Source organism: Vidua chalybeata, chromosome 4 (genome assembly GCF_026979565.1).
Source record: "Vidua chalybeata isolate OUT-0048 chromosome 4, bVidCha1 merged haplotype, whole genome shotgun sequence".
NCBI lineage: Eukaryota > Metazoa > Chordata > Aves > Passeriformes > Viduidae > Vidua > Vidua chalybeata.
Window position 1 is genome coordinate 1,527,756 of NC_071533.1, and position 22,640 is coordinate 1,550,395.

The 22,640-nt window shown below is 56.5% G+C and overlaps 2 protein-coding genes and 1 long non-coding RNA gene across 7 annotated transcripts in view; 1 reads left to right on the forward strand and 2 right to left on the reverse strand.

The window, feature by feature from the left end:
* The first annotated feature begins 346 nt into the window (after positions 1-346).
* LOC128787227 (uncharacterized) lies at positions 347-8,184 on the forward strand. 5 transcript variants are annotated; one of them, XR_008430628.1, is made up of 5 exons: positions 349-373; positions 635-795; positions 879-2,870; positions 4,099-4,233; positions 7,960-8,184. It is a non-coding gene; the product is annotated as an uncharacterized LOC128787227 (long non-coding RNA). The 5 variants fall into 5 exon arrangements; XR_008430626.1 differs by lacking the exon at positions 349-373 and having other exon boundaries at positions 381-795; positions 879-2,222; positions 2,686-2,870; XR_008430625.1 differs by lacking the exon at positions 635-795 and having other exon boundaries at positions 347-373.
* A 232-nt stretch (positions 8,185-8,416) lies between these two features.
* LOC128786822 (translation initiation factor IF-2-like) lies at positions 8,417-9,298 on the reverse strand. The gene has a single exon (XM_053940471.1). It carries the CDS (start codon positions 9,296-9,298, stop codon positions 8,417-8,419), a length of 882 nt encoding a protein of 293 aa, XP_053796446.1.
* Positions 9,299-13,864: 4,566 nt separating this feature from the next.
* The window catches only part of FRAS1 (Fraser extracellular matrix complex subunit 1), a 105,470-nt gene continuing 96,694 nt past the window's right edge, over positions 13,865-22,640 (reverse strand). The window contains exons 59-73 of the mRNA XM_053940472.1: positions 22,268-22,424; positions 21,506-21,706; positions 20,720-20,907; positions 20,291-20,566; positions 19,917-20,149; positions 19,451-19,611; positions 18,547-18,761; positions 17,431-17,581; positions 17,036-17,143; positions 16,780-16,939; positions 16,284-16,400; positions 16,018-16,184; positions 15,492-15,697; positions 15,064-15,210; positions 13,865-14,668 (exon numbers count right to left, since the gene is read on the reverse strand). Coding sequence (XP_053796447.1) covers positions 14,084-14,668; positions 15,064-15,210; positions 15,492-15,697; positions 16,018-16,184; positions 16,284-16,400; positions 16,780-16,939; positions 17,036-17,143; positions 17,431-17,581; positions 18,547-18,761; positions 19,451-19,611; positions 19,917-20,149; positions 20,291-20,566; positions 20,720-20,907; positions 21,506-21,706; positions 22,268-22,424 — 3,072 coding nt within the window. The 3' untranslated portion in view covers positions 13,865-14,083. The remainder of the gene's footprint in view (positions 14,669-15,063; positions 15,211-15,491; positions 15,698-16,017; positions 16,185-16,283; positions 16,401-16,779; positions 16,940-17,035; positions 17,144-17,430; positions 17,582-18,546; positions 18,762-19,450; positions 19,612-19,916; positions 20,150-20,290; positions 20,567-20,719; positions 20,908-21,505; positions 21,707-22,267; positions 22,425-22,640) is intronic.

Genomic DNA, 22,640 nt, shown 5'->3' on the forward strand with positions numbered 1-22,640 from the left:
CCTAGGGAACAACTCCGACTTTATGCCCGGGAGGAACATTTCTCCCACAAGCCAGCACCTTCACTCACTCCACATCCGATTTAGGGAACCGAATCAGTGCTTGGCGCTGCCAGAAAAGACAGGGGAACGGGGTTTTGCTGGGATTTGGGACACGGCGTCCCCTCCCCTCACACGATCTCTCCGTTCGGCCGCGGGAGGCGGGCACGGGGGAGGGCGGGGCGGGACAGAGGCTCGCCTCCCGCTGCCCAATCAGCGCTGCGATCGCCTCACGGCGCCAGCCAATCCCGAGCCGGCCAAAGGTATATAAGAACCGGTGCCTGAGGCGGCCTTTTAAATTGTCTGGTTTGGGGATGCCCCTGCCGGCTTCGGTGAGGTAAAAATACATTTTAATGCGTCTATTTGTGATGTTCGGAAATTGGAGTGATGTTTCAGTGTGTGATGTGCTGCGGGGCAGGTACTCCGCGACCCCCGGTAAAGCCATGGCAAGGATGAGAATCTCTTGATCTCTGAGGTTGCCTTGGCATCCCAGAGCCTCTCCCCGTGCAGATTATGAGGGGAATATTTTCTAAATCCGTTGTTTACTGATCTTTTTTGTGTTTAAATGATGCATTTTGCTCAGTTTGTGTTGTCTAAGCTTTAGGTGGCATTTCCTGTGGGGCTGGTGGAGTGCTGAAGGTTGCTGTTGATGCTGGGAGAGGCAATTGCCCTGCAAAGCTTTCCTATAAAACATAACTATATGAAATAATGGAGTTTCTACGATAAGAACAGGATGTAGGCTCTCAGTTGAGAACTGGGGTATGTTTGGGCAGGGACTGGGAAGCACACAGGAGTTTTTTCTGCGTTAATTTCTCCAGCCATTGATTTCTGTCTGTTTGCAGCAGTAACTTCATCAACTAGAGCTGCATCACGGATGATATCCAAGCTCTTCTTTAAGACTGAGAGCACAGCAAGGAGCAGAACCCAGGTTCACGTGCGTTGAAACAATGCCAGGAGCACATAAATCTCTCGGAAACCAGCATAAAATAATGCATTATAGATGCCTTTATCTCAGTCAAGTGCCTGCCACTATAGTGGGTGAACATGAAGCTGCACTTGCTGAGGTAACACACAGGTGATGCACTGGCACTCCTGGGTTAATGAGAATTGTTGCCAGGTGTTTCCCGTTAGGTGTTTTCCATTAGGTTTCCATTAGTGGAGCTGCACTGAAAAGCTGGAGCCCTGAAGCTGTGCCATCCATAGTGAGTGTTGTCTAGTGAGTGTCCTGATGTCGCTGAGCTAACGCTGTGCTGTCACTAAGTCAGCTCATTCTTGTTTAAACTCTCTTGAAAAGTGCTGGAAGTGCACATGGGAGTACAGAGCACATGTGGGAAAGCTTTAGGGGTGTGCAGCTTCTGAACTACACAGACGTTTCAGGTTCCCACAGCTCCTCCTGCTGTGTCTTTTCCTCTCTGGCAAGAGGAAAACCCACTTGGCTTTCCCGTGCAGGGCTGCCTGAGGCTGTGAACTGCAATTCCCAGAGCATCCTCGGGCTCCTGGTTGTCACAGGATGAGTGGCAGCTTCAGGCAAGCCCTGCCTTAGCCTCAGATTTTTGTCAGCACTTAAAATTTAAGAACTCGCTCTGGCCCACAAGTTCTAAGGACGGCAGATCAGCTCTGTTCACAAAATGAATTATTTATTAAGCAGACAGGAGATAACAGACAAAATTTGTCAAATGAGCCGTTTTACTTGTGTTGTTATCAGTCTGTGTAGATCAGGATGTTCCCCACTCCTTGAGTCTCAAAATCACAGGAAAGATGAGAGGAAAATCGGGATCAAAGGAAAGTTCTCGGAGTTAATTTTTCAGCTGCAGTGACTGGAGGAGTACAACAGATGGGCCAGGGACTCCCTTCACTTCCATTCAAGCTTCTCAGTCCAGGGTTCTCCTTCAGTGAATTTCAGCATTTCACATTTCCTGGCTCAACCTGTCAATTATTAGACAATTCTACAAACTACCCCAAAAATATACATGTGCTAATTAATAGTCTGGTTGCCTCAAAGGTGTGATGTAACTCAAAGTGTTCCTACCTTCTCCAGTCAGGAATTGTGCGCCTTACCCTGAGGAGGTAGGAGGAGGTGAACAAAACTGCTTCCATAACCACAGGGAAATCCGGGTTTCATTCAGGGAGAAATCCGCGGGGACAAGCAGGGTGAAGACACGAGCATTCCGAGGCAACACTGTCAGGTCAGTCAACCCCTTTCAGAAAACACACAAATATCAATCAGCGGGAAACACACAAGTAGCAACCAGCGGTTCTGGCCCTTAGCTGCGAGCAGCGCGCTGCGGTCGCGGCCGCCACACGGGGGCACCGGAGGAGCGGTTTGCGAAACCTGGGCTCCTTTCAGAGCCCCAAAACCATCTCTGCCAACCGGACCGGGCTTGGTGCTTCTGGCGTGGACAGGCGGCGCCAGCTCTGGGTGGTTTTGTTCCACTCTCAGCTGGCGCTGGGGACACCGTGTGAGAATGCCGTGTGACGGTGTCAATGCTGGTGAATGCCCAAGTTCACGGTTTAGCTCCCCTGATGCCGTGCTGGGTGTGGCTTTGGGTCATGCCTGGCCACAGGACCCTGTGGCAGTGGGCAAGTCGGCAGGCTTGGCTGCTCTGCTGTCCCAGCCCTGTCGTTTTTGGTCACTGCTTGTTTCTGCAGAGAGGAAAAGCATCCCTGCTTGGCCGCCGTTTCCCTGCAAGCAGCAGAGCCCAGGCCCGAGGCTGCTCGGCGTTGGTGTGACCCACTGTTGGTGTCACCTGCCCTGGGCACAGTCACCACAGCTGCCCAGAGCCAGGAGATGCAGCTGAGGGATCCAGGAGGATGCAGCTCTTGTTTTCAAGGAGGTAAGAGTGCAAGATGTGGAAGGGGTGCCTTCCAGGCAGGGAAGGAGAGGTGTCAGGGAGAATTTCAGCTGGCAGCAGCTGTGTCAGTGCTGGATGGACTGCAAGGACATGGCTTGGTTCAGTGCTTCTCACAGCTTGTACAGGAGATGGAACTCCAGTGGGACCTCACAGATGGCTTGTGGTGTTCCCCAAAGGAGCATTTCTGCCTGCAGTGACAATTCTGTCCCCAAGGAGCCGGTGTGAGGAGGAAAGGGTTTGCAGCACCAGGTCTGGAATGACGTTCCTGTGGCACAGACATTCCTCCCTGGCAGGTTATCGGCCTGACGGCAGCAAAGCACTGACAGGGTCCCCGTTGTGCAGGGAACAAAATCCTTAACTGGAAATCCAGTCTGGGGATGTTGTGGCTGCAAAAAGAGCTCTGTGGCCATTTCCATGCCCTGAGCTGACATGGCACCACAGGCCCCGGGGCTCAAGTAGATCCATTGCTGGTTCTGAAGGGGCAGTGAGCTGGTACAAGGGGCACTGAGCAGAGGAAGCTGGATGGGAAGATGTGGGTCAATCTGGAAAGTTCCTCGAGCCCTAAGGATCATGGAAAGTGTAGCACTAACAACTCCAAATTAGGAATAATCAAAAGATGAACCGGTTCTCCACAAACTGAACTTTCAAAATTATTCTTCAGGATAAGGTAAGATTGAAATGAGCTTGGCAGGAAAGCCCCTGTGAAGCAAAGCACAATGAAAACAGCAGAAACACTAAGGAATTCCTGCTGCTCCTGCTGTCCTGGTCTTTTCAGGTAGGTTTTGTATGGAATTGAAAGGCAGTTTTCTTGCCTCTGGTGAGCTGCAGCCACATCCCCCTTGAAGAAGAAAATGTGGAGGGAGTGGCAAGCAGGAAGGTGGCTTTTAGGCCACCACACCAATTGCTGCAGAAGAAGGAAAAGGAAGCTAGTAGCCTGAAATTGGATGCCCCAGCCCCCTGCCAAGCACAGGGGCTGATGCTTGGTGTTTTCTCTCCACAGTGTTTGTCCTGTTCTCTCTGTTTGGGGCTCATTCCTCACTGTTCCATCTAATAAAAAACCTGGAGAAGGGCACTTATGTATTTAATATGGCTGCCACCTCTCCTTTTTTAAATGAAAAGCTCTATAATAAGCAATGAGAACAAATATGTGAAAGGCAGGAGCTTTGGACTTGCACAGCGGACTTAATTTTCCTTTTCTTCTCTCTTTCAGGACAGGAAAAATCATTTAATTTGACCCAGCTATGCCAAAACCTTTGGGTTTGGGTGGGATTGAGCTGCCAAACCGTGGAGATTCCAGCCCTGATGGCCTGCTCTGGAGGACACCTGGTCCTGCACGTGCTGTGGGGTAAGTCAAGGGGACACACTTCCCTGTGGCAAGCACATTCCTCTCTGTGCACCTCAATAAAAAATCCTGAGAGAGAGAGAAATGTGCTTGCCACATTTCCCTTTTCCGGTCTGTTGGGATTAGCTCAGTGGGAAATGTCAGCACAGCTCTGCTGTTTACCGGGATCTGGTTAAAACTCCATTTACTCTTGTGTTCAGGGATGTGCTGTCCACGGGGTTGTATGGACTTGGGGATTCCAAGGAGGCCAGAAACAGGAGGGTTGTGTTTCCCTCTGAGGACAGAGTCTCTGAGAAACCATGCCAGTAATTTTTACAGAGGAAAAATTATTAGCAATTACTTTTGATCCGTGGGGAATTTTCTTTGGAATTAGCAACCAGAGAGGGTATCAATGGAGAGCATTTCTTTTGGCTCTCTTTCTGCTTTGTCATTTCCTTTCTGGTTTAAATTAGTTTTGTGTGCTCCTGTTAGGGAAGCAGCATGTCTTTACCTTGAAATGTGGGGTGGTTTTATTTGTTTAGGGCTTGTTTCCCTCACCACTGAATCAGGCCTTCCATGATCAGTCTGTGTTGTTCTACACACTTTGCTTATGGGTCAGAGAAAGAAGTGAATTTTTATTTTATTATCTTATATTTTCCAAAACATAAAGTTGTCCTGCCACTCCCCAAACCACTCCAGGCACTTGGGAGTAGCTCAGGGCTGGCAGGGTTGCAATGGAATTTAAGGTAAATTGAGGGAGTCAGTAGGGAACAGACAGGGAAAATTCTGGGGGTAAAACTTGAAATAACCTTTAGGGCAGAGAATGAACATTTTTGAGGTAAAAATGAGGTAATCACTAGTGGACAGGGAAAATATTGTGAGTGAAGCTTTAGTTAATCTGTAGGGGGAAGAATGAACATTTTGAGGTAAAGTGAGATAATCCATAGTGAAGTAGTAGTATTTTCCATAAGCAGGGAAAATTTTCAGAGCAAACTTGAGGTAGTCCACTGAGCAGAGAACGGATAATTAGAAGTAAATGGAGGCAATCAGGAGTGCACAGGTAGGAAAACTTTTGTCAGTAAAATCTGAGGTAACATCTAGGGGAGAGATGAACATTTTGAGGTCAGCTCAGGTAATCAGTAGCGTCCAGGTAGGGGAGTTTTTGGGTTTGCTGCCAAGTAAGGCACAATGAATACTTTGGAGGTTAAACCCTAGGTAAAATCTCTGTTTACAGGTATTCCCTGATATCATTTCACCTGCCTGAATTCCTTGCAGCTCCAAGCTGGGAAAACCTGGCATAACTTAGAGGGGACAGAGGTGACACTTTTGGCTGAAAACTTGGTGCAATTTATAGGGGACCCAACGTATGTTTGTGTAGGAAAATGTGAGGGGATGTGGAGGGGAGTGAGGTGGCATTTTCAGGGAATAGCTATGGGGAGAGAATGCACATTTTGGGGTGAAAATGAGGAAATCAATAGTGTGCAGAGAAGACAATTTGGGAGGTAAAGCATGGGGTAATCTTGAGGGTAGAAAATGATCAATTTATTGTAAAAATTTGGGTAATGAGTAATGAAGGGAAATTTATGGGGGAAAAGCTTGAGGTACTTTCTGGGGGAGAGAATGAATATTTTGAGGGAAAGATGATGTAATCAGAAGTGGCATGCAGGGAATAATTTGGGAGTAACTTGAGTACTCTGTATTGGCAGAGAATGGAGATTTTGAGGGCAAAATGAGCTGATCAGAAGTGGACAGAGGGAATATTTTGGGGGCAAAACCTGGGGTAATCTCTAGGGGAGAGAATGAACATCTTGAGGTAAACAGAGGTAATAAGTAGTGCAAAGGTAGCAATATATTGGGAGCTAAAATTTGAGATAACCTCCAGGGTAGACAATAAATATTTTGAGGTAAAACTGAGGTAAATCAGTACTGGCCAGGTAGGGAAAATCTTGGTGGAATTTGTGATAACCCTCTAGCAGAGTAAATGAAAATTTCGAGTTAAGAGGTAATCAGGAGCACACATTAGGGAAAATTTGTGGCTAAAAACTGAATTAAGCTCCAGGGTAGAGAATGAACATTTTGAGGTAAACAGATGGAGTCACCAGTGGACAGGCACAGAAAATTTTAGGGGTAAAATTGAGGTAATGTGTAGAGGAGATAAAACAACCTTTTGAAGTTAAAAATGAGGTTAAAAGTACTGGACAGGTAGGGAAGATTTCAGGGGAAAATCCAGAGGTAATCTATAGTGGATAGAATGAATATTTGGGATAGGATAGAGGTAATTGGTGTGTGTGGGGGGGTGGTTTGGTGGGAAAATAGAAGTAATCTATAGGGACAAAATGAATGTTTTGGAGTTCAAATGTGAGTTAACCTGTAGAGGAGTGACTGAAAATCCTGAGGTAAAAATTAGGTGGTCATTAGCAGATAGGCATGGAAAAAATTGGGATTAAAACCTGAGGCTGTGTAAGGGAGAGAATGAGCATTGTGAGGTAAATGAGGTAATTAATAGTAACAGGTAGGAAAAATCTTGGCTGCTGAGTCTGTAAAGAAAGAAAAATTTGAGGCAAACTGAGGTAGTGTACACTGAGTACACTGAGGTAGTGTACACTGAGTAGTGTACTGGTAAAGTGAAGTTTTTGCTTTAAAATTTGAGATAATCTGTAAGGAAGAAAGAACATTTGGGTGAATAACCTGAAGTAATCTGTAAGGGACAGAATTAATATTTTAGGGATTAGTTAGAGGTAAATAGTGGAGGGTTTGGTAGTAAAATCCAAGTCATCCACAGGGGACAAGATTAACATTTTGAGGGTAAAACTTGAGGTAATTTGTAATGGACTGAATGAACATTTTGAGGTAAAAAGGAGGTTGTCAGCAGTGAACGTGTCAGGATAATTTTGGTGTAAAACTTGAGCTGCTCTGTGAAGTACGATGAGTATTTTGGGGAGAAAATGTCAGGCCATCTGTAGGGGCCAGTCCTGGAATTAATGAGGTACCAGGGAATCCATTACATTGCTTTCATAGAATTTTAAACAGGTTTTGAAGCTTTTTATGACAACAATGGATTTCTTCCTTTGGATTATTCACTCTGTAGGATTTGGGGTTTATTGGGGTTTTAACTCCCTCATGGTGGCCCTGAGACTGTTCAGGAGCTGATAGGAAAAGCAGTCAGAGCTCCTGGCAGGTGCAGGTGTTTTCCCCAAGACTGGACAGCTGGGATCTGCTTTGGGTCCTTATGGAACCTGCTGGAAGTGGAGAAGCACAACCCCCAATCTCCACATTGTGGGTGGAGTCGTGGAATCTAAACCAGCACAAATGGATACTCCAAAATGAACCATGAGAGGACAGCACCAAATGAGGGCCACTGTCACTATGGTAAGGCAAAAGGAATTGTAGCTGTAGCCCAGAATTCCATGCTGAGGCTGGAATATCCTCACGGTGCCTCACGGAGCGCAGGTATTCCCATGCAGAGCTGCTGCTTTTACACCAGGCTTGTCAGGAACCAGTAAGGGTTCTGAGGAAGCTCAGCAGGATCAGGACAATGACATGTCTATATTCCATAGAATTTGCTATTTATAACCTTCTTGACAGTATTTTGTGTACTAAATATTTACACTGAGGGCAGGTGACTCTTCCTTTTGCCAAGATCAAATCAGGAGATGGAATTAGATGCTGTGTCGTATGGATATCGAAGCTGCTCAACTGCTGTAGAGAAATTGTTGATCTTATTCTTTAAGAAAAGGTTTTTTATCACAGGTCTCTCTCATTTCTCAGTGGTCATCCAAGTTTCATGTGCAATCGCTGCTCCCCTGTGAGAAGTCCCCAGGATGGAGCCATTGAATGCTGTGAGGGGATGGGGGCCCCAAAGATGCAATTCTGGGAACATCCTGGCAGCCCTGGGGGGTCCCTCGGGGGAAATAAGGGTGGCACTGGCATTAGCAGAGGTTTCAGACGTGACAATAAAACAAACCTTGGACATCCCGAGGCTTTCCCTGCTTTGACTCACGTGGCAGCATCTGGTTTTACCATTTTTAAGTTTTCTCTTTCTTAGCCATTTCCATCCCAGGCAGGACCTTCCCCGACTGGAAATAAAGATTAAATACCTTAACGGGATTTTTTAAAACAGAAGTTTTGCCATTGGAGAGCGTGATGTGCAGAGAAATTGAAAGGAGAACATCAGATTTCACCTGGCAGCTGTCAGATGAGCTGCACCTTATTGGTGGCAGGGAAAAAGTCGCTGTTCGAAACTCCCTAAGTTCCGAAGGCACGAAGGGCAGGAAACGCTGAAGGCAGAGCGGGGACCCACGGCGCGGTCAGGGCCACCTCCTAGGCCAGGTGTGCTCGTGGGGCCACCGAGGGCGGGCACGTGGAGGGACAGACAGCGGCCGCTCTGGCTCCCGGAACATCGCGGGCACCCGGGAAACACCGCTGCCGCCGTCCTGCCGGGCCCCGGCACGGCCCCGGCTCCCCGCATGCGGAGCGGGACCGTGCCCGGATCCCCGGCGGAGGCCCGGGCCCACACGGCGATCCGCCCGACGGGGGAGCGGCGGCACCGCCCGGGACCCCCCGGCAGACCCAGGCGGGGCTCGGCCCCCGCACCCCCGGCCACGGTCGCGGCCCGGCCGCGACGCTGCGGGCTCCGAGCGGTGCCCGCCGGGAGCAGCCCCCGGGCCGGGGCTCGCAGAGGCCGAGCGGGGTCCCGAGCGAGGGCCCCGGGACAGGCGGGGGCCCGGCACAGGTGTGAGGGACAGCGGGGCCACGGAGCGCTGCGGCGGGGCCGCGACCGGGGCCGAGCGCCGCCGGGGTCTGCCGGGAGTCCCGGGCGGTGCCGCCTCTCGCCCGTCGGGCGGATGGAGGCGCCATCGGGGCCGGGATCGGTGCCGGGCCCGGGCCGGCCGCGGGCGGGCGCTGCCGGGTGCGGGATCGCGGCGGTTCCCGGGGCGGGCGCGGAGCCGTCGGGAGGGCCCGGCACCCGCACGGCGCCCTCTGGCGGACACGGAGCGCGGTGCGAGCGCGGCGCCCCCGCGTGGCCGCGGGACGGCGGTGCGGGGGCGGGGCCAAGGAGGGGCGGGGCCGCAGGGCGGGGCCGGCACATGTGTGAGGGGCGGGGCAACGCGGGGCGGGGCCACGGAGCGCGTGCGCAGCTTGGGGCCGGCACAGGTGTGAGGGGCGGGGCCGCGGGGCGGGGCCGGCACAGGTGCGCGGGGCTTCAGGGCGCCTGCGCGGGGCGGGGCCGAGGGCATTTAAAGCCCGGAAGCCGCCGCAGGCGCCATTTCCTCGGCAGCGCTCGGAGGTGCCGGCTGCGGCCGGTGCGGGCTCCCCAGGCGGGGAGGTTCTGTCTCTCCTTCTGTCTGCTCCTTCTGCTTTTCTCCCCCTCCACCTCTTCCCCTCTACCGCCCTCCCCCGTCTGCCCCGCAAACCGCCGCTCCCTCTGTCCCCTCCCTGCCCTATTCCGCACCCCTACCAGTCCCTGCCCCTCCTGCCTGTCCTCTCCTCACCCACTGCTGAACCTGACCCCCGCCTCTCTTCCTGCTCTATCCATTCTTCCTGCTCCTTCCTCACCCACTACTGAACCTGACCCCTGTCTCTGTTCCTGCTCTATCCATTCTTCCTGCTCCTTCCTCACCCACTACTGAACCTGACCCCCGCCTCTGTTCCTGCTCTATCCATTCTTCCTGCTCCATCCTCACCCACTACCCAGCCTGACCCCCGCCTCTGTTCCTGCTCTGTCTCTCCTGCCGGCCCCCTCCTCATCCCGGTACCCAACCTGGCTCTCCCCTCTGTTCCCCTTCTATCTCCCTACCTTCCCCTGCTTCTCCTTTTCTCCCCCTATCTCCCCTACGCACCTCCTTGTCGCCCCTCTGTCCCCCTTATCCCCTCTTGGGCCCCTTTATCCTCCCTCTGTCCCTTTTATGTCCCCCCTCTGTCCGCTAGCTCTTCTTTATCTTGCCTCTCTCTCCTTTATCCCACTATCTCTCCCCGTTATCCCCCTGTCTCTCTCCCCTATCTCCCCCTGTCTCTCCCTAGTGCCCCTGTGTGTCCCCTGTTCCCCTCGCTGTGTCCCCGCAGCCGCGGGGTTCGGGGTGCCGGATAATAAAGCCCCGAGGGCCGGAGCCGGCGCCCCTGGCTTGGTTCAAAAGGGCCGGGATCCGCTCTGCGCTCCCCCCTTGCAGATGCCACCAGTGCCCGCAGTGCCGGGCTGCGGCTGTGCCTGCATCACACGGGGCTCAGGGCGGGCCCTCCTCAGGAGGGGTCCTGGGCTGGGCTGGGGAGCGGGGCTGGGGGATGGGCCCCCATGGGGAGGGGGTCCGGGGAGTGGGGCTGGGGGATGGGCCCCCATGGGGAGGGGGTCCGGGGAGTGGGGCTGGGGGATGGGCCCCCATGGGGAGGGGGTCCGGGGGGCGGGAGGGGGTTGGGGGTGGGGCTGGGGGGGGAGGGAGGGAGGGAGGGGGGGGTGGGAGGGGCCCCTCCGGAGGAGGGGTCCCGGGGAGGGGCGGGGGGCGGGCCCCCTCCGGAGGGGGGGGTCCGGGGTGGGAGGGGCTGGGGGGGTCCGCCCCCCTTAACCCCTCCCAGCCCGGACCCTCCCCTCCGGACGGGGTCTGCCCCGGCCCTCCCGGGACCCCTCCTCCGGACAGGGCCCCGGGAGGGAGGGGCGGGGGGGTGTCAGGAGGGAGGGGCGCTGCTGTTGTGCGACACAAATGTGCAATTACGGCCCAGAGTGACGTGACCCCCTCTGCTACCCCCCCCACCCGCCCCTCCCTCCCCCCCGGGGCCCTGTCCGGAGGAGGGGTCCCGGGAGGGCCGGGGCAGACCCCGTCCGGAGGGGAGGGTCCGGGCTGGGAGGGGTTAAGGGGGGCGGACCCCCCCAGCCCCTCCCACCCCGGACCCCCCCCTCCGGAGGGGGCCCGCCCCCCGCCCCTCCCCGGGACCCCTCCTCCGGAGGGGCCCCTCCCTCCCTCCCGCCCCCCAGCCCAACCCCCAACCCCCCCGGACCCCCTCCCGCCCCCCGGACCCCCTCCCCATGGGGGCCCATCCCCCAGCCCCACTCCCCGGACCCCCTCCCCATGGGGGCCCATCCCCCAGCCCCGCTCCCCCGGCCCAGCCCAGGACCCCTCCTGAGGAGGGCCCGCCCTGAGCCCCGTGTGATGCAGGCACAGCCGGAGCCCGGCACTGCGGGCACTGGTGGCATCTGCAAGGGGGGAGCGCAGAGCGGATCCCGGCCCTTTTGAACCAAGCCAGGGGCGCCGGCTCCGGCCCTCGGGGCTTTATTATCCGGCACCCCGAACCCCGCGGCTGCGGGGACACAGCGAGGGGAACAGGGGACACAGAGCGGGACAAGGGAGAGACAGGGGGAGACAGGGGAGAGAGACAGGGGGATAACGGGGAGAGACAGAGGGATAAGAGAGAGAGGGGAACAAGGAAGAGAGAGAGGGCGACAAGGGAGAGATACAGGGGAGTAAGGGAGAGAGACAGGGGGATAAGGCAGGGAAACGGGGATAAGGGAGAGAGGGGAACAAGGGAGAGAGAGGGGGATAAGGGAGAGAGAGGAACAACGGAGAGAGACAGGGGGAGGTGGGCAGGGAAACGGGGATAAGGGAGAGAGATAGGGGGATAACGGAGAGGGGGATAAGGGAGAGGGAGATAAGGGAGAGATAGTGGGATAAAGGAGAGAGAGGCAAGATAAAGAAGAGCTAGTGGACAGAGAGGGGACATAAAAGGGACAGAGGGAGGATAAAGGGGCCCAAGAGGGGATAAGGGGGACAGAGGGGCGACAAGGAGGTGCGTAGGGGAGATAGGGGGAGAAAAGGAGAAGCAGGGGAAGGTAGGGAGATAGAAGGGGAACAGAGGGGAGAGCCAGGTTGGGTACCGGGATGAGGAGGGGGCCGGCAGGAGAGACAGAGCAGGAAGAGAGGCGGGGGTCAGGCTGGGTAGTGGGTGAGGATGGAGCAGGAAGAATGGATAGAGCAGGAAGAGAGGCGGGGGTCAGGTTCAGTAGTGGGTGAGGAAGGAGCAGGAAGAATGGATAGAGCAGGAAGAGAGGCGGGGGTCAGGCTGGGTAGTGGGTGAGGATGGAGCAGGAAGAATGGATAGAGCAGGAAGAGAGGCGGGGGTCAGGTTCAGTAGTGGGTGAGGAGAGGACAGGCAGGAGGGGCAGGAATGGTCGGGGTGCGGAATAGGGCAGGGAGGGGACAGAGGGAGCGGCGGTTTGCGGGGCAGACGGGGGAGGGCGGTACAGGGGAAGAGGTGGAGGGGGAGAAAAGCAGAAGGAGCAGACAGAAGGAGAGAGAACCTCCCCGCCTGGGGAGCCCGCACCGGCCGCAGCCGGCACCTCCGAGCGCTGCCGAGGAAATGGCGGCTGCGGCGGCTTCCGGGCTTTAAATGCCCTCGGCCCCGCCCCGCGCAGGCGCCCTGGAGCCCCGCGCACCTGTGCCGGCCCCGCCCCGCGCTCCGTGGCCCCGCCCTGCTCGCACCTGTGCCGGCCCCAAACTGCGCACGCGCTCTGCTGTTCCGAGCTGCGCACGCGCTCCGTGGCACCGCCTCGCGCTCTGTGGCCCCGCCCCTCACACATGTGTTGGCCCCGCCCCTCCTTGGCCCCGCCCCCGCACCGCCGTCCCGCGGCCACGCGGGGGCGCCGCGCTCGCACCGCGCTCCGTGTCCGCCAGAGGGCGCCGTGCGGGTGCCGGGCCCTCCCGGCGGCTCCGCGCCCGCCCCGGGAACCGCCGCGATCCCGCACCCGGCAGCGCCCGCCCGCGGCCGGCCCGGGCCCGGCACCGATCCCGGCTCCGATGGCGCCTCCATCCGCCCGACGGGCGAGAGGCGGCACCGCCCGGGACCCCCGGCAGACCCCGGCGGCGCTCGGCCCCCCCATCCCCGGCCCCGGTCGCGGCCCCGCCGCACCTGTGCCGGCCCCGTCCCGCACTCCGTGGCCCCGCGCCGCTGTCCCGGGACCCCCGCTCGGCGCTGTGCGAGCCCCGGCCCCGGGGCTGCTCCCGGCGGGGACCGCTCGCTCGGAGCCCGCAGCGCTGCGGCGGGGCCGCGCCTGGGGACGGGGCTGTGAGACCGAGTCCCGCCCGTGCCCGCTCCCGGAGCGGGGCTGCCTCTCCCCCGGCGGGCGGGTTGCGGGTCTCGGGGACGGGGCACCACGGCCGCACTGGGGCCAGGACTGGGCAAACCCCAGCCTGGACTCGATGCCCCCTCCTGCTACGATGCCGGGACGGGGTTGACGGAAAGCGGGTGATGGAGCCCACAGCCGGAGCCGGGATGGGGCGTTCGGATCCTGCCGGGTCTGCCGGTGCGTTCCCGGGGGTGCCGCCTCTCCCTCGTCGGGAGATCGAAGCGGCGTCGGGCTCGGGATTGGTATGGGGGCCGGGATCGGTGCCGGGCCCGGGCTGGCTGCGGGCGGGCACCTTCCCCTTCCCCTTCCCCTTCCCCTTCCCCTTCCCTTCCCCTTCCCTTCCCCTTCCCTTCCCCTTCCCCTTCCCTTCCCCGGCGCCGCAGCTCCGTGTGGCTCCCGCCCGCCGCGCCCCAGGGAACTGAGTCGCACCGTAGCGGCGGCAGAGGAAGGGACAGCCCGGCCACGGCGGGTGAAGTTTTTATTTCAGCTCTACTCTCTTGCAGAGGACGCAGAGGCTGGCTGAGAGTTCCCACATGCCGGGGCTGAGGGATTGTTTCCCCACGCTGCGCAGCCCCCGGGGAGAGCTGGAGCAGCACCGAGAGAAGGCAGCAGTGCCACGCGGTGAAGTCGCTAAGAGAGGAGCAGCGGGAATTGACAGCTGCCCCCCTGCTCACCAGACTGAAAAAATACCCGCGTGGCTTTTCAGTGTGGGATTATCTTTATTTTACAGTTTATAAAAAGCTTTTCCCAACGCGAGTGGCTCCGTTAAACTTCCGTGCCGTCGTGCAAATTGCTGTGGACTTTGACTTCCAAGTTCACCTGCTTCACCTTCCTGCCCTGCCCCTGGCAGACGCCGCCGTAGTCCCTCGGGGGATGAACGTTCCTGACGGTGCAACACCGGCTGCCCACGGCCTGCGGGGCGCCCCGGGGCAGCTCCACCTTGGTGTTCAAGGGGTGCTCCTCGGCAGCGCCCCTGGCAGCCTCCCGCTTCCTGCGCAGCTTCCGGCACTCCCTGGCCAGGAGGCAAATTCCGGACAGCACCAGCAGCAGCAGGGTCAGGGCGGCGAAGGCGCTGCCCAGGGAAGCGCCCGCTTGGGACAAAGAGGCTGCGGCGGCAGCTTCCTCCCTCTCCAAGAGCAGCGACTTCATGTTGGTGCCGTTCTTGAGCTGGTCGCCCTCGTTGTCGTAGATGAGGGAGTCATCCAGCGCCGGCCTCCCGGCCCCCTCGGGCAGGTCCCTGCGGCCGCGCTGCCAGCGGCGAGCCAGGGAGCGCTGCACACGCGGCCCGGCCGTGCCCTCCGGGCCGATCACGTAGATCACTTGCAGGTACCACTGGTGTCCGGCTTCCACCTTTACCAAAGAGAAGGCACGGATAGAGGGAATGTTAACGACGGCTTTTACATCAAGTGATTCTGTTAGGAGCGGGTGTGTTTCGTGTCCTGTGTCTGACAAAGTCACCTCAGTGGGTTTCTCTAAGCACCTGCAGTAACACTGACCACCCAATGAGGTGTCTAGCCTTTGCCAGAGACAATAATTTATTTAGGAACATGAATAATAAGCTTTAAAAGAGCTCTTTCATGAATGCTTCAGGAAAAAAAAAATTAAATTACCAGAATGATATCCTAATCTCCATTTCCACTGTCAGAGTTGAATTCTGAAGGCTCAGAGCCTACAATTCACCAAGTGTTTGGGAGGTCCTGGACAGACAAGTCCGTGTTGGGCTACCAAAAGCACTGGGTACATACCTTGTAGAGAGCGTCCACCTTGAGAGTAAAGCCATCAACCCCAGGCATGCTGCTCACCGAGTGGAACTCAGACAGCTCAGAAGCAAAGTGGGCGTCAAAAGGCACATCGTGGAAATACTTATCCGTCACCTCCGGCTGGTTTCGGTCCTGGAAGGCAGAGAGGTGTCCTGAGGGATGCTGTCTGCTTTCCCAAGAGAGGCTGGAAGCCAGGGCACTACCTGTGTAAGGGATCTAATGCGGATGCCCCACATGTGGGCACGGATTAAGGAGCACTCATGGACAAAGGGCAGGGGAAAACTGATCCTGCGCTCGCCCTTCGTGCCAGCAGTACAAAACATCCAGCGCGCTCCTTTCCTCGTCCCTTTGCGGTCAGCATCCGCTCGTTGCCAGGGAAAATCCCCAAGGGGAAGCAGGAGCAGAGGACTCACCAGCAGGAGGAATCGGTGCTTCAGGTACTTGTTGGGCTGGATGCAGCCGTACTGGGGCCCCTCGTTGTAGACGGTGCCCGTGGGGTCGAAGAAGGGCACGTAGCCATCCCTGCCCGTGCACAGGTAGACCTTCTCCAGCTGCAGCTTGTAAGCGGCGTTGAGGTTTTGTTCCGGGTGCCAGAGCACGCGCCCGTACAGGATTTGCCCTGGGGAGGTGGGGACACAGAGAGGGGCAGGTGAAATTCCCCAACCAGGGGAACGCTGCTACAGCCAAATGCGCCGGACCACACGTGAGTCTGCGTTGAGAAGGGTTTGGATTGTTTGGGAAGGGCTTGGGGTATGGGAGTGACAAAGCGAGGTGCCGGAGCACGCCGTTGCTTTCCAGGGCTGTAAGATGCTCAAAATGTCATTTGTGGCTGCGGAAGAGGCAAAGCCACATGTGGGTTTTGCCCTTTTCTCTCCAGGAAATGGAAGCTGTGAAGGGAAAAACACTGGGCACAAGCAGAAGAGGAGAGGTAAATCCTACCCTTGGAAAAAGCCCCTTTGTAATCCATTTCTGCCAGAGACATTTCGGATTTGGTGGGGTCCATGAGAAAAACCTTCTCGTTGTTGCAGAGCTGAAACTCTGTGTTCAGGGAGTAAACAACTGGAACTGGGCGGTTTGTCTGCTGGAAGGCAATCGGGATCAAAAACCTGGAGTTGGGACAAGGAAGGAAAGAAAGGAGAGATGAGTTTTGTGCAGCCCCAAGGGGCTGGCCCTGCCCTGCTGCCCTGGGGACGGGGCCACCTTACCGCTCTGGAGCGTGAGCCGTGCAGGGCAGGGGCTTGTCTCCAGGCTCTGCCCACGGCTGCGTGGGCTGCACCGTGCAGGGGATCAGGAAGATGGTGTATTCTCCAGAGTAATCCTTCCTGGGAACAGACAGGAGGAGACCCTGCAGTCACCGAGCAGAGCTCTGAGCTCTTCACCCAGGGCAGCACCTCTCCCTTGCCCCAGCAGTGTCATCCAGCTGTCCCTGAGGGACAAACGTGACCTTCTGAAATGCACTGTCACCTCTGGGATCAGTCTATCCACAGGCTTCATTGCTGGAAAAATTCTTTTACAAGAGGCTGAGCTGATTTTTCTCTCAGTAGAACAGCGTTCCAGCCCCAGCAGCGACTCCCCACATGCTCCAGCTCTGGCCAAGCTCCTGAGCATTCCACGCTATTGCTGTGGCTGCTGGAGGGGTGCCAGGGAGAACGTGGTGCTGCGGGAAGCTGCTGAAGGGCACTGGACCCCCCCAGCCCTCACCTGTTGTAGGAGCTGGTTGCTCTCCAGAGCTGGTAGGGGGAGTCAAAAGTCTGAGCGCTCCACAGCAGCTGCAGGTCAAATTCTATCCCTCCCAGGTGCTCCGGAGTCATCAAGGAGGACCTGACATCTGGCAGGCTGTGGTGCTCCATGACAAAGAGCCCTGGGGGAGGACAAGGACTTGTTCTGCTGCCTGTGCTGCCGGAGCAGAGCCGCGTGTGACGCCGGTCTGCGTCCCTGCCAGGATCACTGCCCTCACCTCTGAACTTGGCCTGTGTCCTGAACTCGATGACCAGCCGGCCGTCGTCGCGGATGTAGATGCGGATTATCTGCAGCCGGGCCGAGAGCACGCTGTCCGTCTGGATCCCTGCAAGGACAGCGGCGCTGGGGGCACGCTCGCTCCTCAGCTGGGCTCTGCCGGGCCCAGAAGCCTTTGGGAGCTCTCCCAAAGCAGGGTTTCCTTGGGATCATCCCCCAGTGAGCCAGCTACACGCTTCCTCCATTACCCACTGGCTGCCTAAGTCCCCCGCAAGCATAAAGGAGGAAATATTCTGAGTCCCCCGCTGCCTCAGGACTCCGGTGGCGGTGCAGGAGCTAAGGGGAAAACACGAAGGAGCCACTTCTTCCATAGCCCTTGGAGTGCCTCAGGCTCACCTGTCCTCCAGAGAACGGTGTCGTAGAAGAAGGAGAACTCCATCTCCGTGTGGTGCTCCAGGGAAGCCCAGCCCCTCGGTGCTGTCACGTAGATGTAGGACACGTAGAGAGGGACGTGGACTGTCAGGAAGGACTGCGCAGAGTCCCTTACCTGGCAATAAAACCCCCCCAAAAAAGGGGATTACGCACCTTCAAGTGAAATCAGAGGTGACTCTGGGTATTCTTTACCTCAGACAAACCTGTGTTTTAATTCAGGGGCAGTGCTAAGGCTCGCTGGGACCATGGGACAAAGGAGCTCTGGGTGCAATTTCACCTCAGTACCCCCCAGTTTGCAAGGCTGTGACTTCAAAATCAGCAATTCTGCTTGCTCAGGCCTCCCAGAACTCTCCATTTATTATCTGCAGAATGCAGCTGTACTCTGCAGGCCCCGGAGAATTCAGGGAGATGTTCCAGCCTGGCTGCTGCCAGGCTCCACATGCTTCACGGGGCAGTTGTTCAGGCCAAGTAGCTTCTCTGGGCTTGTGCAAACAACTGGAGCTATAAAAGGAAACTTAATAAAGTAGTCCAGGCTGGCAGGAATTAAAAGAGATGATGCTGGTCCCAGCAATGCGACTGGGAATTTAGTGCAAGAACTTAGGGGAGATGGAGTGGGCTGCACACGGATAACGCAGCCACGAGAGGGCGGTGAGACACCTCAAATAGTGAAAGCCACTCATTCAGAGAGGAACATTTCTGGCTTTTGGTCTGCCCGCCTGGTAATTAGGAAATGAGTTAAAATATCCCACGGCCTCGCTCTGTTGTGGAGCACTGGCTGAGAACACGGTCAAAGTTATAAAAGAGAGCCCAGCTGAGAACGTTTTGTATTTCCAGTATGGCCACACATGAAAGAACCAAATATCTTCCTGGTGCTCTGAAGATGAAGAGAATAAACCTGTGATACCCCCATGAAAAGAAATGAAATAAATGCACTGTTCTCTTCCCGGTGACAGGGTGGGAAAAGCCGCGCTCCACCCGCACAGAGCAGAGCAGCAACTACACACGAGTGCAAGGCAGAGCTGTGCCTGAGAACTGAGAGAGATCTGGGATAGGTGGCAGAGCTCGGCATGGGCCTCTCACCTGGAAGTCAGCAGTGACAGAGCCTCCACAGACGTCGATCAGTTCGGTCATGTCGTAATAGGCGTCGAAGGTCCAGATGCAGCTCTTGAGGTTGAGGTGCTGGTACAGCTGGATGCTCTTGGGCTCCCTCACCGCGGGGTCCAGCTGGTAGGGGCGGTCGTAGCCCGGGCCCAGCACGGAGCTGTCCCGGGTCACCTCGTCCAGGAACCCTGCCTCTGAGTGACAGAAACCAGGACACTGATCCCTCCCGATTTTTAACAGCCCCAGGCCAAGCGTGGAGGTCTTGCTTCACTCTTGAATCACAGGAGCTCCTCTCCCTTCGTTTATCCTGGAGGTCAAACTGGACACACTCAGGTCTTCACAGGGGAAAATGTTACAGGAATGGGGCAAGCATCCTAAAAATCAAACTTAGGGACCTACCAATTCAAGGCCAAAGTTAACCTTTAAGAAATGAGGAACAGGTTGAGTATGAAATTATCAGAATGAAGTACAAGATCCTGCCTGGATATAGCATGGACTTCATTCCCTGGAGTATCAGAGACACAATCTGCTTGTTCTTTTCAGCTCTGACATTTCCTTCAGCAGTGAATTGATTTTTTTGCCTCATGGGAGACCTCAGTGACCCAGCCCTGCAGATCCCTCTCTACCCAGGTGGATATCACAAGAACGATTTGAGAAGCAGAAAATCACCAGCACAATGTGAGCCTACAACCTACAATCGCAAACATTCCCATGCCTGGAATCCCACCTCCAACAGGACAACTCTGGTCACTGCTGTTAGACCAGGAAGATTCACTGCTATTTACATAACGTCAAGAGAGCCCAGAGGAAGACAAAGCCTCCCTCTCCACGTTTCTTTCCAGGCTTCCACATTCAGGAAGCAGAGGCAGGCCTTGAAGGTTACCTGAGATGCCTCTGAGGTCCCTGACAGTGACCAGGTTGGAGCAGACGTGCTGGTGCCTGTAGATGGACTCAGAGAGAAGGAAATGCAGGTTGTGCAGCGGCAGCGTGGAGATGAGGGGCAGCATCCCATCCTGGTGGGGGATCTGCACCGAGATGTGGATCCTGGAACAAGCAGCACATGAGACAGCAGAACAGAGCAGCCTGGCAGGCACAGGATCCCCGCAGCAGCACAGCCTTAAGCTGTGCTTAAGCTTTCCTTAAGCTGTCCCCAAAACTCTCCGTTGCTGAGGGGAAGAGCACCCCCTCAGCTGAGCAGAGTATGAGAAGAGAGTGGGAGCAGGAACCCGAGCGGCCCACGCTGCAGGAGGGATGTGGTTTCACACACACGTCGTGCCTGTGAGCCCGGGCACCTCTGTAAGCCCAGGGGGGCTGGGAAGGGCTGCACTCCCCCTTCTCCAGCCTCATACCTGTTGGGATGCTCCTTGTGCTTCACATCCAGGTACTTGAGCGTGGCAATGAAGGACTGTGCCTGGAACCCTCGGGCTGTGCCCGCCACCACAGGCGTGTGACAGATGGCACTGTCCGTGCCTATGGTCACCACGTTGCTCCTCAGGGGGGTCCCCACGTGGCCGGCCTTGTCCACAGCTTTGGCCACGCAGCGCACGTGGAACCGCCGGCTGAAGTAGATGCTGTCCAGCACCTGAGGGAACGAGGAGGGGGAAACCACTGGTGCTTCCAGCAGGCTTAAGGGAAAACAGCACTCACTTTTCTAAACACGAACGCCCACACCTCACAGCAAGTCCCAGATCCAAGGAGATTTTAGGCTGGGATCTCTGTGTACCATGTGGTTGACGCTGGTGAAGGGGGTGTTGTCCGTGATGGTCTCGAAAGGCGACCGGGCTCCGTTCCCGTCCGTGGGGGCGGCCACTTCCCAGCTGAACTGTATGGAAGACTGGTTGATGCCGGCCTCGCCGCAGCGCTCCTTCATCAGGGCGTACTTGGGGAAGTGAGGGTCACAGGGAGTGACACAGACGAGGGGGTAGCCCGGGGAGGGGGATTTCTTAGCACCCTCCTTGGTCACTTCTTCCACGCGGTCGTAGTCAGCCAGGGTGACGACCTGTGTGTGGAGGCAAGAGGGCAGCACTCAGCTGGGGCTGAGGGAGAGGGTGGAAAACGCCATCCTTCCCTCCCACCTTGTCACTGCAGCTCTACGTTTTATTTCCCAAATCCCACTGCAGTTACCAGTCTGTACTAAATCACATCCACTCACCACGGGAGGTGCTGGGAGAATCAGGCTCCCTGCTGCCTCCTGATCCAAAATAGTCACTGTGGCGGTGCTGATGTCTCCAAGAACTGCTTCTACCGGATCATCTGGGCCCAGCACCAGAGAAAAGGACTCGTGCCATTCCCGGTCTTCGTTGGACATGATCTCCACCTTGAACATGATGTGGGCCACACCTGTGGGAGCGAGTGGAAGAAAAACAGAGGGAAGTCGATTCATCATCAGAGACTGCTCTGAAGTTCTCGTCCAAGCCCTGCGCAGCTGCTCTAGGCTGTGACCATGGAGACATTATGACAAAATGCACATTATAAATTTTATTTCCACTCATTGCTGCTAATAATTTGCCCAGGGGAGTCTACTATAACCATAAAACTCCAGCTATGACAACTGATCCAGTCGATCCAGTGATAGATTTACTAGCAGATGCTGTCTAAAGATTAAAAATGACTGTCTTGTATTAGCTGTCTGGAGGAAAAATCCAGGATGCAAAGCACATTCCCATCCCTCCTCTCCCCCAGACCGGTGTGCAGAGCTGTTTGGCGAGGGCTTCTTGGTCCAGCAACACAGCCTGAGGTGCTCACAGCCCTACATTCCCTGAGGAGGACTCTACTCTGCCAGGCCCCTGTGCTTCTTCCTCTGGTCCCATCACCCTTCGTTTAACACGTCAGCTACAATTACAGCCAGCTTCCTGCCAAAGAAAAGCGTCTTTTCCCAAATCCCCTGGATGTTCTGGCCACGCCCCCACCTCCCACCCTCCCCACGAGGCCCCTTTACCTGGGCTGAACTTGAGCATGCGGCTCTTGGGGTAGTAATCCAGGCCGGCCTGCGCGGAGCCGTCGCGGGTGCTGCAGCGCACCTTGGAGGTCCTGTTGCTGTCGCCCCTGCGCACCACGGGGATGGCCAGCACGGCCACGCCCTCGGGGCCCGGCGGCTCCCGCACCTGGTACGCCGCCTCCTCGAACTCGATGGTGGGGGCTGCAGGGACAGCAGTGAGGGGAAAAGCCCCGGCTTTGCACCCCTGGCTGGTTCAGCTCAGCTCCTTTCAGACTCATCCACACACCTTCGGGGCAAGGGGCTCCTCAAAGCAGGGGCCAAAAAGACTTGGGTGTGACTTAGGGTAAAACCTAACGAGGGTGTTTGGCTACAGAGGATGGCAAATGATTCTCCCATCCCTGCCTCCCACACACCCCCAAATCCCTGCCATGTGCTGGTGCTCCAGCCCCTGCTGGCCGTCCCACCACAGGGACCTGGCATCCCTCTTCTCCCCTACAGATCTCTCCAGGCTGTGATGCTGTGGAGGGAGAGGAACACCTCCCAGGGGAAGCACAGCACCTCCAGCTGCAGGGGAACGGGAAACAGGAGAGGTGGTGGGTCCAAGCACTCTTATCCAACCTCCCCCTTCAGCCCAGCCCAGTGCACACCAGTGACCTGCACACGGGGCCGTGACCGTGGCACCGAAGGCATCCACATTGATGGATGGGACTGTGCTGACTCCGTGGGAAGCCCCAGACGTCCTTGCTGAGCAGCCTCACTCACCATCTTCGTCGTTGGTGACAGTTATGGTTGCCACGTCCATCTTCCCAATCCTAGCTCCACTCCAATGGTTCCCAAGGGGGCTTCCCAGATAGACCTGGAAGTGTTCTTCTGGTTCGAAGGCAGAGTCGTCACTGATGTGAACACTGCAGTTCTTCACCTAAAGCCAAGTGAAAAGGAGAAAGCAGCAAATGCTGATAAATCTGATAAAGTCACATAAAGGCCAGGCTGCACTTCCCTATCCAGGGTTGCACTTCAGAGTGCTGTCCATCCTGGAAGAAACCCTTCTATTTTTAGGGCTGCTCCTTCAGTGTGGACAAACCACGCTGTTATGTGATGAGACACGGCAGCAAAAGCATCTCCTTCACAAACCCAC